We start from the raw sequence: 13,606 nt of genomic DNA on the forward strand, positions 1-13,606 counted from the left end.
TGCACTATAAACAGACACATACTACACAACCCTATAGACTCAGAAGGAAACGTCCCTTTGATCCGGTACGTTAACATCCAAACTGATGCACAAGACACCATCCAGTGGTGTATACGGACATCACGGTACATCTCCGCGCTAATGCAATCTACCATATATCCTACTACAAATGGTAAAAGTGCTCGTAAGAAAAAGCACCTTTCAATAATGACAATAAGTCCGCGGCCATGAAGCTCGCCCGTGATCCGTGACACCGGTGCAGCGCCGGGGCTTTCCTAGCCGAGCCGCGGCATCGATGGAAAAAAAAAGGAAAGGAGGAAGAAGGGGGCTGATAGAAACGAGACGAGGGGAGATCCTTACGTAAATCACTTGGTAAACGGCCATTGATCGTGCGCGGTATCAAGGACGGTGTAGTACGCTCACCTTATCACGCGGCTCTCCCACGCAATCGAATCGAAATTCGTCTCGTTGCACGAACCGGGCTCGCCGCGGCACGCCGAAGGCCACCGACACCGCCGGCGGAGGGAGGAGGGTCCCAGCCCTTTTCGCCTCCGCTTCGTCTTCTCCTCGCTCGTCGCGTCCTCCTCCAACCTACGTTCTGTTTCTAGGGGTCGCGATCGAGCGGCCCTGCGCTGTCCGCGTGATCGAACGTGAAAATCTTCAACGACAGCGGCAGCCCAAATGAATGGAATGCCAGCCCACGCCTGAGAGCCGCCTGATAGGCTGCCTCGATCCGAGGTGAGGCTTCACGTACACACCACGCTGGAGGCGTCAGGGACGTACCGTTTAACGGGGTTGGCTCTGGGAAGAGGTTCATTCATCGAACCGACCGACTGGGTCGGCCCCGGAACCCTCTGACGACCCTCCGCGCGCCTGGCAAAGGACGTAGGGTGCTCGATCAGCGTTATGTTTCATGCTGGCCTGCTAATGATTCAGCTTTTCGTTCCTTTCACCCTTTACAGCCTGCTGGGACACGTGTACGTAAGGTTGTAGCTTTGATGAAGCACAGGGAATTGGTTTTCCTTTTGTTTTGTCTTATTGTTGTTGGATAGAGGCTTTGGTCGAGGTGTTAGGAATGTGGAGTATATGTTTTGTTTGATCTCAGATTTGTTTGGAAAGAGCGGCGAGAATGTTTAAGTCTGTGTTTGGAATATTAGGAATGCTGAGATTAGAGGGTGGAGTTTTGTATTTTAAAATTGATTTTGACGCATCGCGTGGGCGAGACTTGGGGATGGGTTTTAGAGGGTTGCGATATGAGATTGAGGGAGTGGTAACGAGGAATGGCGACCACCGTTTTGAGATACAAGCTTGAAGTTTTAAGGAAGGTAGCTTTTTGAACTTAGGTTTCGTTACCTTGGTGTGTTATTAATTGATGCATTTTGTTATAGGAAAGAGAGGAACTGGAAAGCTCTAATCGGGACGAGTTCATTCGTTAGCCACCATTCTACCGTACAAATTTTTATATTTTTCTTACTCCATAAGATCCATGCGTTTCTAGAATAGCATAACTCACACTGTGTTTATTGCAGAACTGCGGCTGCACACAGGACAACGTCCGTGTAAATCATTCAAGAAGGTTTAAACGGAAAGCTGAAGACCAAGATCAAAGTGTAGCCAAATTGCCCATCGAGGGACATATACGTAACGCGTGAATTTCTGGTTTCCGGGGAATCCTATTCACGCAGTTTCATTCATGCTTGGTGCCTATAGATGTGGAGACTTTTCGAACCTGCCCTGTGGGTGTCATTGTAAATGGGAGGCCGGTCAAAGACACCGTTGGAAGATCCTTGTGCACCGAGTGATTCGCGGGGGGCGACGGCGAGCGTCGCGCCGCACCTGGCTGGCAGAAGCACGTGCACAGGAGTGTGCGTGCACGTCGATACGAGGCGTAGCTCTAGTAGACGGACGGGTGTGCTGTCTTTCTCGCGTGGATCGTAATAATATGCGCCCACGCACGCGTGAGACAGTGAGCGTGTAGTGTACGGGGTCTCTTCCTCCTCCCGGCCGTCTCGCCCGTCAGCCACCCTACCCGTTTCACCGAACGACTCGGTCAGTACCGACCCCCCGACCCATCTACCCACGCCTTGTTAATGAAAACATCTTTTGTCAATGAACTGACGTCAGTCCGGCCGCGGATTGGCCGACCGTCGGTGACCACGTGACCCACGGCCAATCCGGATGATGGCTGGGTCCCCTACACTCGGCAACCCGACCGCCATTTGCCCATTCTGTACGGGAGAACGGTCGAGTTAAGGTGTGGCCTGCGGCGGGCTGGTTCTGAGAGGATTCGCGGGAGTGCGAGTGAGCCCGCGGGACCTGGGTTGCGTGGTGAGAGGAGGAGGGAGATAGAAGGCGAGACAATTCGTCGGTACTGCACGCGGAGTAAGAGGGAGAGAGAGAGAGAGAGGGAGAGTGCGAGAGTTGAGTGGGGAAGAGAGAGAGAGAGTGAGGTACGGGGAACGAAGAAAAAGAAGAGGAGACAGAGAAGAAAGAGGAGAAGAGGGAGTGACGGGGAGAGAGAGGGAGAGAGAGTGAGCGAGAAAAAAGGGAAAAAAGAACAGGAAGTCGGTACGGCAACCGAGGGAAGACGCGTCGAGCGATGCTGGAGGGATTCGTGAGGTGAGGGCGACGGTCTGCTCTCGGACCGACGAGTACCTTGTTCGCTTCGACCGATTCGAGTCGGTCCAGCCTGTGAACGGTGCAGCATCCCTTTCTCGGGAGGAGGTCGAGGAGGACCGAGGGACTCGTGGTCCGCTTTCCCGTCGCTCTGGGTGGACGCTGAAAAGTATTCGGAGTCGATCCGTCACCCTAGGAGATTACAATGCCACCGATCCCGAGAATTGGAGAGATACGTGGTTCCCGCGAATCCCGGGAGCCCCGCTCGAGATAAATCCGACGAGGTTCAGCAGCGTGGATCATGCGTTTCCCAAACGAGCTGACACAATCCGCGGCTCCGGCGTTAATTGGGCCTGTCGTCTTTATTTACGAAAGGATCAATAATCGAGACGAGCTGCTGCTACCCGCGGAGAAGGAGAAGGTGAAGGAGGAGGAGGAGGAGATGGTGGAGTAAAGACGGCGTTCAAGTGCCGCAGGAAGTAATGGCCAACACGTGAGAACGACGCCGAGGAACGTGGACGTGTCTGTCCAAGCACCTCTCAGATATATGTTTTCTGTCATACGACTCAAGTGCCATTTTTATTGTATTCGATGCAATCACCAGATGCACGTGTGCTCCTGGCCAGCAATGTCTGCTCATTTATGCCCCACGAGGGATCATGAACGGATACTTTGATCATCTTGTGGGAGCCGGTGGTAACATGTTAGGAAGTGCCATAGGAAGATGGAGATCTTTCGAAGAACATTGTGAAGCCCAAAGTGCGCAGCTTTTGGAGTATAATGGGAGATAGGGAGATCCCTTGGATGAGAGGATCACCTCTGTAAACGAAGAGGGGTGGGTGCGTTTTAAATGAATTAAAGACCAAAGAAGCATCAGGAATTCGGATTAAAGCTCGCCACAACATGCCAGGTGGAAATGTTATGGAGGAGGATCTTGTGGGCCCGGAGTGGCTTTTCAGAGAGCTGAGATCTCAAGAAGGCCATGGCAAGCTACTCATCCTCGACTGCAGGGCACATTCTGATTTCTCTGAAACTCATATAAGAGGTTCGGTTCCTTTAGCTATACCTAGTATCATGCTGAGACGGCTGGCAGCAGGTAAAGTTGATTTGTTGTCAACCATAAGGTGTTTAGATCTAAGAAATAGGGTTGAAGTGTTTTTGTGTGGAGATGAAAACAATAGAGGAACATTCGTGTTAATCGGTGACTCTACAGACCCTGCAGGACATCAGGGTGAAACAATTCAAGTCTTGAGCCGAAGACTTAGAAGTAGTGGAGGATGCGTAGCTATTTTAATTGGTAAGAATATAACAAGATACGTCCCACAGCTTTTTCCTTGTGTCACAAAACATTTCTGTCATAAATAACTAGCAGACTATTGTATTTTGTGTTTACATATTATCTTTTAATGGAAAGAAAGTTATTAAGGATTATAAGAGTCAAGAATAAAACAATGTTTATAGTAAAGTCTTTCATATCCATGAATTGAGATGTTAAGAACAGTTGTGAATGAAATATTGATTTGTGCAAAGAGTATACATACCTATTTAATGAGCCACTTATATCCCTGCTATAGATTGCCAAGCTTTCTGAAACTGTGGCTGATTTCTATCAAGAAATACATTTATTTTCTTCTTTTCACAGGTGGTTTTAGTGCATTCAGAGATAAATATCCTGAATGGTGTGAAGTTAGTCAAGTTGGAGGGGAATGCCCTCCTGGTCAAGACTCTAATGAAGGTGAATTAATGGGTCTTAGATCCCTTCGAATATCTACTCCCCCAACAAGGTCCTACTCAGATTCTGATAGTGATAGCACTTGTGATTCTGTTGGTTAGTACATTAAAAAAATAATTTCTTCTGCATGGAATATACAGAAAATCATGACTAATCTATGTTGATACTATCTCCAGGACCCGAGGAGGACAAAGACTTTCCAGTCGAAATTTTGCCTCATTTGTATCTTGGAAATGCAGCCAATAGCGAAGACAGGGAAGCATTAGCACGTCACAGGATACAGTACATTCTTAACGTAACCCCAGATTTGCCAAATGTATTTGAAAGCGCTGGTTCGATAAAATACATGCAAATACCCATAAGTGATCATTGGAGCCAGAACTTAGCTAGTTTTTTTCCGCAAGCAATTCAGTTTATTGGTGAGTGTGAATAACTTCAAAATTCGTACACTCAGTGATCAGGGTCTAAATAATTCATGCAAAAATTTTCACGTTTTTTATACATGGTTCCTTCACTTTCACTTAGGTTTACTTTAGCCAACAGTTGAGAACTCTTCTGTTTATTTCTTCTAAAAAGAACGTCGAAATTTTTGCATCAACCCAATGTTTCATACATCAACATCTTTGTTCCCTGGTATGTTCGCTGTATAAAAGCTTCATTGAATTACTTCCAGAGGAAGCACGAAGTTCAGACAAAGGAGTGCTAGTTCACTGTTTAGCTGGAGTGTCGCGGTCCGTTACAATCACTGTAGCCTACCTAATGCACAAGTGTAGCCTCAGTTTGAACGACGCTTTTAACTTAGTTCGTAGTCGAAAGTCCAACGTTGCCCCGAATTTCCATTTCATGGAGCAACTGCACAGTTTCGAGAAGGAGCTGAGGGACAGGGGCGACAGGAACAGGGGGAACGATCAGAGGTGCATCGGTGCATGTAGACCAGGTGGTCCGTGCAACTGTCCAGCGCCCAGTTTTCTCAGCCCGATCGATTTGGGCCTCAGTCCAGATTCAGGTATCGAATTCGATAGGTGGGCGGCGAGTACGCCGGCCGAATGAGACGGGCCAGGGGGGACCCAATACAAATTTTAGGTCCCTCCTAGTGTATCGCATGCCATAGTAGAAAAAAAAGAGCCCTAATTGAAGGGTACGGGAAACGAAATTTACATTCTACTAGGGAAATGACGATAGCGATTAAGAAACACGTTGACACAAGTAGACGATCCACAGATATGTTTCTGCTAACCGACGAAAATTTGTTAAGCCTTTCTACTATTTTTCTACAGAAATTCTTTCATCACGGCTTCACGTGGGCCCGTATATAATTCTCTGCGTGGAAAGGGTGTGCACCTTTCCTTCTCAGACTGTGTACTGGAACAGTAAATTTGTCTTTATCGAATATTCCTTCTACCGGAGACGTGTGAACTAATTTTCGCTATGATTGTAAATCTTGAATTTCTCGTACGCAAATCATTGATACGATGTAAGTCGCGTTTGTAATTTAGAGGGGGGGAAGAGGATTATGCTAATTAGTACGACGAAGGTTCCGCGAACGTTTTCCCTTTATCCTTTTTCTTCTAAGTTGTCGCGATAGCGTTGATCACTGAAAGTATTTTATAATTGAAAGCTGTACCTTCTTACGCGTGAACTGTACGCTGTTGTGATCGTATATTCTGAGATTATGCTTCCATGTTCCGAGACTTTACGTGCAGATTCTGTAAACGACGTATGTTTGAGTTCGTTGGTCAGCGCTACCGTTGGTCCCTCAAATACAATTTCTAGGGATACACTTTTATACGTACACTATATCTCGAAAGAAAGAAAAAAAACGAAATGCTATATATTTTTAATACTTACTCCCTGAACCCTTCAATTAACGAGGCTGTGTTTGTTTAATCGCAGACGATGTTTACTGTGAACAGAAGAACAAAAGAAAAAAAACAAAGCAAATAAAGTAAATTCTCTTAACGAAATAAGTCGTCAACCAGGCAATCACGAGTAGTCGAAGTAACGGAAAATTATAAAAAAAAAAATGAGAGAGATCACTGCTTAACACACTAATTTTAAGTTATCGGAGGTACAAAAAAAAATTGAAAAATATCTCGTACTCAACCAGTTAGATGATAAAGTAAATATATATATGTCTGTAGTATATATATATATATATATATATATATAACGCATATGTGTATATATATATATTATACATATATATATATGTACACGTATGTAAAGTAATTTGAAACTCAAACGTAATTTTTGACATAGTTTTTCAATACACAAAAGTGACTTATCTTAAGAAGAAAAAAAATAAGGGTATCCTCGACGCATTCTGACTTTGGGATTCGCAAAGTTCTGCGTGCACGTGTTTTCTCGAGCGAACATCTCGGTTAAATAAATTTAAGGAGTATATCTTATACGGATCCAGTGCATTTCTTTATAGGGCATTCCGAATCTCTTCTACTTCCAAACGAAAAAGAAACGAGAAAAAAAAAGAAACAAATCAGGATCGTCGTAGTCGGAAGAGTTTTATTTTTCTTTCTTAAATTTTGCCTTTCGATTCGAAGGAAAAAAAAGATATACAACGGTCGCGAAAATGTGTTACCGCGCTTCGATTAAAAATAGAGAAAAAAAAATAAGAAAAATAAAATTGAGCGTTTTACCGGCTAATAAAGTGCGGTAACATTTTCTTGCGACGTTGTATATGTATATATATACATTACACGGTTAACTTTATCATGGGGCGAGAACACTTGGACTGCGGATGTTTATGCAAATTTCCATTTTTATAAATACATTTAGAGAGAGGGGTGGATTCGAATAAAATTTCATTTTCCATAGCGATAGTTATACCGGGTGAAAGATAAAAACCGTATTGAATTTTATTGAAGTTTGTACCCAATTGTTTTCTAAGGAATTTTTATATGCTGATCGACGCAGAAAAATCTGCAGTCTACCGATAAAATAGACAGAACGTAGGGGGGAAAGAGAGAGATTAGTTCTTGAAATGTTTTATAAAGGTGTTTTTTACACGGCGGTCTTGATCCTGTACGTCGATGCAAGAATGCAAGTAAATACGAATGCTGTACAACAATTTGAACACTAAATCTTGAATTGTACGAATCAGCACTGTTTCTATTTATCTTACAGATCTCAGATATATATTTAAAATTATTTTTGTAAAAAAGAAGAAGCTAATCGCATTCACATTCCCACAATGAGCCACATTGACCTGATACACTTGTAATAACTATCTTTCATGTATTGTATGTATTGTTCATTGAGAATAATTGAAAAGTTAATATGAGTGTACACACACATACCTACACGCACACATCCCAATTACACGCATGGGGACACACACACCATACATAACGTACACCGTACATACACGCACACATACATACACAGTGAATGTTATTTTTCATGTAATTAACTACAAAGTTACGGTAACGAACTCTTGACTATTTGCGAGGGCGAAATTGATATACAACTAAGGAAATATATATTTGACGTTAATGTAATAACAATATTCTACTATTACACTGTTGTCTGTTGTATGTTTATCGAGCGTGATGCTCGAAAGATTTAATCAAATATTATGTATATTACATAAATTATTATTTTATATTCATCGTTGTACATATATTTTAATTAATTTTCATTAGAAATACAACTTATCTTACCTGAACCGAGTATAAGTGACTATTCTTTATATATATATGTATATGTATATGTATATATATACATATATGTATATATATATGTGTATGTATGTAAGTATATATGAAAAAAGGGAACTTACTTTTAGGCGCGTTCAACGTTGCGTGTGTTTTTTTTCGTACGAATGAAAAACGCATTCTCGATTATGGCAAAATGTACTTTTTATTAGCAATGACAAATTATAAGGATTCAACTGTCGAATTGAGAGAAAAAAAAAGAAAAATGTAAGAAACCTATTCAACGCGATAAGTCGACAAATATATTTGTTAATTTATAACATTAATTACTCGAGTCTTGTGTTTGTAGTTAATTCTCTATAATAATTTATACTTTAAACAATTAAATCAATAATCTGTTTCGAACAACTGGCCAACTTATTCGCGGGCACGTCTGTCTCGGACATTGTTTTCAATATGTTCAACGTAACTTCGGATTGTCTTACTGCTTTGATTAAATCGTTACGGTCGGTTGTGTCTGTTGTCGTGCATAAAAGTGTTCCTAGCCCCACGAGAGTTCTAAATACTGCTTCGGGTTCGTTCAACCGGGATAAAATATTGAACATAGCGTGCAAACATTGCGCCTTACCGAATACATCATTGTGCTTATTTAAGGCCACGGTTAAATTCAGTATATAAGTTGACACAGCGACCTAAACATGTGCAATGAAATTAATTTCACTTTGTTCGTCGTTCATGAATATTTTTTTTTCTTTTAATACTTCCATGTTATACACATACCTGATTGTTTTTACTTCCAAGAGATCTGAAGTCTGATAAAAGTTCCAATATCTCGTCCTTACAATGAAGACCAAGCTCTTCTCCCTTTTCATGGGAAAACATGTTCGCTAACAAACGAAACGTGAGCATTTGATTGGAAGCGGACGCGTCAGGTTTGACGTGTTTTTTCGTAAGCTGCAGAAGCTCGTCCGTGCATAGAATGTCATTGATCTCTTTGGAGAGCACGGCAAGTCTCGTTATATCGAGTACAGGGAACAGCACGTCATCTGGCCAATTCAACAACGTTTTCAAAGTGTCTAAAGCATCGGTTTTTAATTGTTCGGAAGTTTGGTCTTTAGCAAGTTTTATCAAGTTATCCAATTTATCCTCCGGGACTCTGAAGGCTTCGGTTTGCTTAGAATTTAATTCACGTAGTTTGTCTGTGAATAATTTGAAAATATGATGTTCAGTGAATTTTACGTGAATGGAAAGAAGAGAAGATTATAGATACCTAAAATAGTAGGCAAATTAGCCTGTTCTATTTTCAAATATTTTGTATGAGGAATATAAGACGAAGATAAAGAAGTGTTGGAAGAATTAAGTGTTCCTGTTCTTGCAGGTTCAGTTGTACTCGTCGCTGAACTAGGAATATATCTATTGCCTCCTGTGAAAGGATCAGCGTACTGAGTATTCGTATTCAAACTTGGTGTAGAATTTTTCATTATAAAATTGGCAACCTGAAAATAAAGATTAGTTATCATAGAAAGGTAAAAATAAAGATAATATGAATGATCTTAACCGCTTACCTGATCTAAAAATAATTGACTGAGATCATTATCATGAAGGAATTTCTGTGCAACATGCCATGGATCTTGACCATTGTTGTAAGGTAATTTTAATGGAGGTAAACCATCCTGTATGTCAACTGAAAATACGTAATCATATTCTACTCCATTATGTAATTGTTTTCCCGATGTAGCAGTGCTACCACCAGTTGCACCCATAACATCTCCGATTCTTATCCATCTCTGTTCGCTCTGAGACCAACTGTATGCTCTTACTGCATCTCCATCATTCACAATTTTGGTTTGACCATCTCTTTGACCAGGTTGCTGCAATGCTTTTGCATCTGGTAAACTAGTAATGTATAAATTAAAATGTTTTATTTATCGGTATAAGCAAATTACTTTCTCTGCAATTATTTACTTACTCTTTAATTTTGATTCCTCCTAATTCTAGCTGTGCATTCAATTTTGTATTTGCTACCTCCTTCTCAAATTCCTGTAATGTTTCTGGTTCCGCGTATCGTTCTGGGTCACATGAAAATATCCTAACAACACCATCAGAACTCCCAGCAACTATGTCACCATTGGGCAATAAATCAATACACCATATCGACTGAGACGGTAAGGTAATAGTTTGACTTATTTGACTATCCTGCCATACCCTGATAGTTCTATCTTCGCCACAGGTAAATAGTCTTACACCTTTCTCCTTACATATAATACCATATATATAATTGTTATGCGCGTCATATGTCCCTAAACAAATTCCAACAGATGCATTCCAATGACGCACAGTAGCATCATTGCCACAAGTCAAAAATTCATTGTCATTTATCGAAGCAATATCACGAACACAATCTGTATGCCCAGTTAATTTGTGTTGTACAGAACCATCACTTGTCCATATTATAACTAACTTATCCGCAGATCCACTTATAATATATCCGCTCGACAAGTCTGCTACACACCATACGGCTGCTGTGTGACCTACCAGGTTTAACTGGGGCTTACTTAAATCATTGATGTCCCATAGTTTGGCACTCAAGTCCCAGGAACTCGAGAGAAATGTCCCTTCTCGCTTTCCAGCTCTCAATTTGCATACTGTGTCTTGGTGAGCTGTCAATGTCTTTACAGGCTCTGCTTGGTCTGGCACATAAACACATATAGTTTTGTCGTTGCTGCCAGTTATAATAAATCCCGTGGGATTTTTTTCCGATGGGTTTAGAACGCATACCGAGCTCACGAAATTAGTGTGACCCTTCAGCGTTAACGTGTACACGTAATCTCTACCGTTTCTGCAAAAACATTTATACAATCTTTAAATTCCTCTTCGCATTTGTAATCATGGGAAAGAAGTGTATTGACAGGCTAAATACCCAGACGGTTTCCATACACGGGCTGTTTTGTCCCGGGACGTGGAAACAATGGTTCCATCCGTGAACGTCGCTACGGCCCTCACGTCAGACGTGTGCCCGAAAAGCGAGCTCCTTAATTTATAAGACGGCTGGGCCATTGGTACTCTGATATCCTAACAAATCACGTACAATTCTTATGAATCATGCACCGTGCCAATCTTTCCAACCAGAATGCGGAAACGCAGAGAGACAAATGGCAATTGGTTTTAACATTTAAAACACGTTCGAGCATGCGTGACACTTGTTACCCACGTTCATTAAATTTCACGAGAATATTCTACTGTGTGCCGGAGGAATTTTCACGAGAACGTTCAGCGATCAAACGTTAAAATCGTCGGCCATTGACGCCCTAATAAGCAAAAGTACTATCGAATTTTCTATGAAAAATAGGGTGCAAAAAATTGTTCGTGTTTTCTCTAGATAAGCGACTCCATCTTCCTAGTGAGTTTCGTTTGCGCGGTTTTACCAGGGGGCGTATGTCACTTCCGGTACAGATGAGACTGCTCTTCCGTTTGGTTACGTGTGTAACATGAAGCCGCAACTCTAAAACGACGGAACCGGTGTGTCTCGTGGCAAGAGGCTGTTACGTACGGTACACAATGAGATTTCTAGATCAATTCATTTATTTCCTCGCAATAGCCGGTCTGGCGAACGCTGGCGGACCTACGCTCGTTTTACTCGATAATTTAGCTATTAAGGAAACGCATTCCATATTTTTCAAGACATTACAAGGTATGTAAACATCCCGGTACCTGCTACTGAATGTCTATTTATTGATGTTCCATGCCAGTTTCTGTTTTTTTTTTAAATAACTGCGAACAATCTTGTAGCGGGTTGCAACATAAATCTGTTTCATCTGTTCCATTGTTACATTTATGTTGCACTGTAAATAATTTTTTCTTGTATTTAACCTCATGTCAGGCACAAATGGTAACATGAAATTCTGTTTCAGATAGTGGATATACGTTAACATTTAAATTAGCAGATGACGCTAATTTACAACTTTCCAAGTATAGAGAATATTTGTATGAACATTTAATTATATTTGCTCCATCCGTGGAGGAATTCGGTGGTGCTTTAAGTGTTGATACTATCACCGATTTCATTGATGGAGGTGGAAATGTTTTGGTCGCTGGTTCCTCTCAGTCTGGAGATGCTTTGCGTGAACTAGCATCCGAATGTGGTTTTGAAATAGATGAAGAGGGTTCTGCAGTCATAGACCATTTGAATTATGATGTTTCTGATAATGGATATCACACCAAGATAATTGCTGATCCATCTACTTTGATAGATGCTCCTGTGATTGTTGGAAACAAGAATATACAACCTTTGTTATACCAGGGAACAGGTTTAATTGCTGACACAGACAATCCATTGATCTTGCGTTTGTTAACAGCATCTAGTTCTGCATATTCCTACAATCCACAGAATCCCATTAAGGATTATCCTCATGCAGTCGGCAAAAACACATTGCTGATAGCAGGTTTACAAGCCAGAAACAATGCAAGAGTTGTGTTCTCTGGCTCACTGTACTTCTTCAGTGATGAAGCTTTCACTAGTTCTATTCAGAAAGCTCAAGGTAATAATGTTTTCAAAACTATCAAATATATCAGTTATATCAAATGTATCAAATATACAAGTTACATATTCATTAATTGTACAGGTGGACAGAAGTACGAGAAATCTGGTAATGAAGCTGTAGCTACAGCAATTGCAAAGTGGGTCTTTAAAGAGAATGGTGTAATACGTGTTTCTTTGGTGCATCATCATAGAGCTGGAGAAACTGATCCACCAGCAGCTTACACCATTATGGATGATGTTGTTTATTCTATAGATGTCCAGAAACTTTCAGGAGATAAATGGGTTCCTTATGAAGCAGATGATTTACAGTTAGAGTTTGTTCGAATTGATCCCTTTATCCGCATGACAATGAAGCCAGTTGGAAGTGGTCGCTATGAGGCGAGATTCAAGATCCCTGATGTATATGGAGTGTATCAATTTAAAGTAGACTACACTCGTATTGGTTTGACTCACTTGTACAGTACAACACAAGTATCTGTTCGTCCTCTACAACACACTCAATACGAACGTTTCATACCAAGTGCATATCCTTACTATGTAAGCGCCTTTTCGATGATGGGCGGCGTATTTTTATTCTCCCTTTTGTTCCTGCATTATAAAGAGGATACGAAACCGAAGTCTGAATGATTTCTATGCAGCTGTAAACGTTTACAGATACTTTACGATTGACTAAACGTGTACACAATGTCATTTTTCTGGCGTACACATTCCGAAGATGAAGAAGGTGCTTAATCAGGTCATAGTAATAACATGTTCACAATGCATAAGTATTGTACAACATTTATATTTATTTAATTCTTGAACGGGTTAATTAACCTGCACCGACGGTGCAAAAGAACAATACCATACTAAATGTGTACTTTAGAAGTAGTTCTTGTACCAAAATTGTATTTTATTACACCATTAGAAAATTTTTTAAATATTGTTAAAACAGAATACAGGAGGGGAGAAAAAATTCAGTTTACAAAAAGTAAATGATTTTTGCTTATTCATTGTCCACACTATTTACATGTAGAATATATTTTGTTATCATAAGAATCTTACAAA

At 41.1% G+C, this 13,606-nt stretch overlaps 3 protein-coding genes across 3 annotated transcripts; 2 read left to right on the top strand and 1 right to left on the bottom strand.

Annotated features, from left to right (window-relative positions):
- Mkp3 (Mitogen-activated protein kinase phosphatase 3) lies at positions 1-9,220 on the top strand. The gene is made up of 6 exons (XM_031973024.2): positions 1-65; positions 1,389-1,449; positions 1,530-3,913; positions 4,259-4,444; positions 4,525-4,767; positions 5,022-9,220. The coding sequence occupies exons 3-6, from the start codon at positions 3,520-3,522 to the stop codon at positions 5,396-5,398; spliced, it is 1,200 nt and encodes a 399-aa protein (XP_031828884.1). The 5' UTR covers positions 1-65; positions 1,389-1,449; positions 1,530-3,519; the 3' UTR covers positions 5,399-9,220.
- On the bottom strand, positions 8,205-11,439 carry Plap (phospholipase A2 activator protein). The gene is made up of 6 exons (XM_031974699.2): positions 10,940-11,439; positions 9,989-10,858; positions 9,585-9,915; positions 9,290-9,515; positions 8,800-9,218; positions 8,205-8,711 (listed from the first exon to the last, which is right to left on the bottom strand). The coding sequence occupies exons 1-6, from the start codon at positions 11,074-11,076 to the stop codon at positions 8,394-8,396; spliced, it is 2,301 nt and encodes a 766-aa protein (XP_031830559.2). The 5' UTR covers positions 11,077-11,439; the 3' UTR covers positions 8,205-8,393.
- A 19-nt stretch (positions 11,440-11,458) lies between these two features.
- Ost48 (dolichyl-diphosphooligosaccharide--protein glycosyltransferase non-catalytic subunit Ost48) lies at positions 11,459-13,534 on the top strand. Its single transcript, XM_031974712.2, has 3 exons — positions 11,459-11,710; positions 11,931-12,557; positions 12,642-13,534. The coding sequence occupies exons 1-3, from the start codon at positions 11,578-11,580 to the stop codon at positions 13,184-13,186; spliced, it is 1,305 nt and encodes a 434-aa protein (XP_031830572.1). The 5' UTR covers positions 11,459-11,577; the 3' UTR covers positions 13,187-13,534.
- The last annotated feature ends 72 nt before the right edge of the window (positions 13,535-13,606 follow it).

Source organism: Nomia melanderi, chromosome 2, assembly GCF_051020985.1.
Source record: "Nomia melanderi isolate GNS246 chromosome 2, iyNomMela1, whole genome shotgun sequence".
Classification (NCBI taxonomy): domain Eukaryota; kingdom Metazoa; phylum Arthropoda; class Insecta; order Hymenoptera; family Halictidae; genus Nomia; species Nomia melanderi.

Excerpts from the sequence above, each read along its gene's own strand:
- Mkp3 (XM_031973024.2), top strand. The coding sequence starts at position 3,520 with ATGCCAGGTGGAAATGTTATGGAGGAGGATCTTGTGGGCCCGGAGTGG. Across the intron at positions 3,914-4,258 it reads ATGCGTAGCTATTTTAATTG|GTGGTTTTAGTGCATTCAGA; the intron begins GTAAGAATATAA and ends TTCTTTTCACAG. Across the intron at positions 4,445-4,524 it reads TAGCACTTGTGATTCTGTTG|GACCCGAGGAGGACAAAGAC; the intron begins GTTAGTACATTA and ends TACTATCTCCAG.
- Plap (XM_031974699.2), bottom strand. The coding sequence starts at position 11,076 with ATGGCCCAGCCGTCTTATAAATTAAGGAGCTCGCTTTTCGGGCACACG. Across the intron at positions 9,516-9,584 it reads GTCAATTATTTTTAGATCAG|GTTGCCAATTTTATAATGAA; the intron begins GTAAGCGGTTAA and ends CTTTATTTTCAG. Across the intron at positions 8,712-8,799 it reads TTGGAAGTAAAAACAATCAG|GTCGCTGTGTCAACTTATAT; the intron begins GTATGTGTATAA and ends GCACATGTTTAG.
- Ost48 (XM_031974712.2), top strand. The coding sequence starts at position 11,578 with ATGAGATTTCTAGATCAATTCATTTATTTCCTCGCAATAGCCGGTCTG. Across the intron at positions 11,711-11,930 it reads ATTTTTCAAGACATTACAAG|ATAGTGGATATACGTTAACA; the intron begins GTATGTAAACAT and ends ATTCTGTTTCAG. Across the intron at positions 12,558-12,641 it reads TTCTATTCAGAAAGCTCAAG|GTGGACAGAAGTACGAGAAA; the intron begins GTAATAATGTTT and ends TTAATTGTACAG.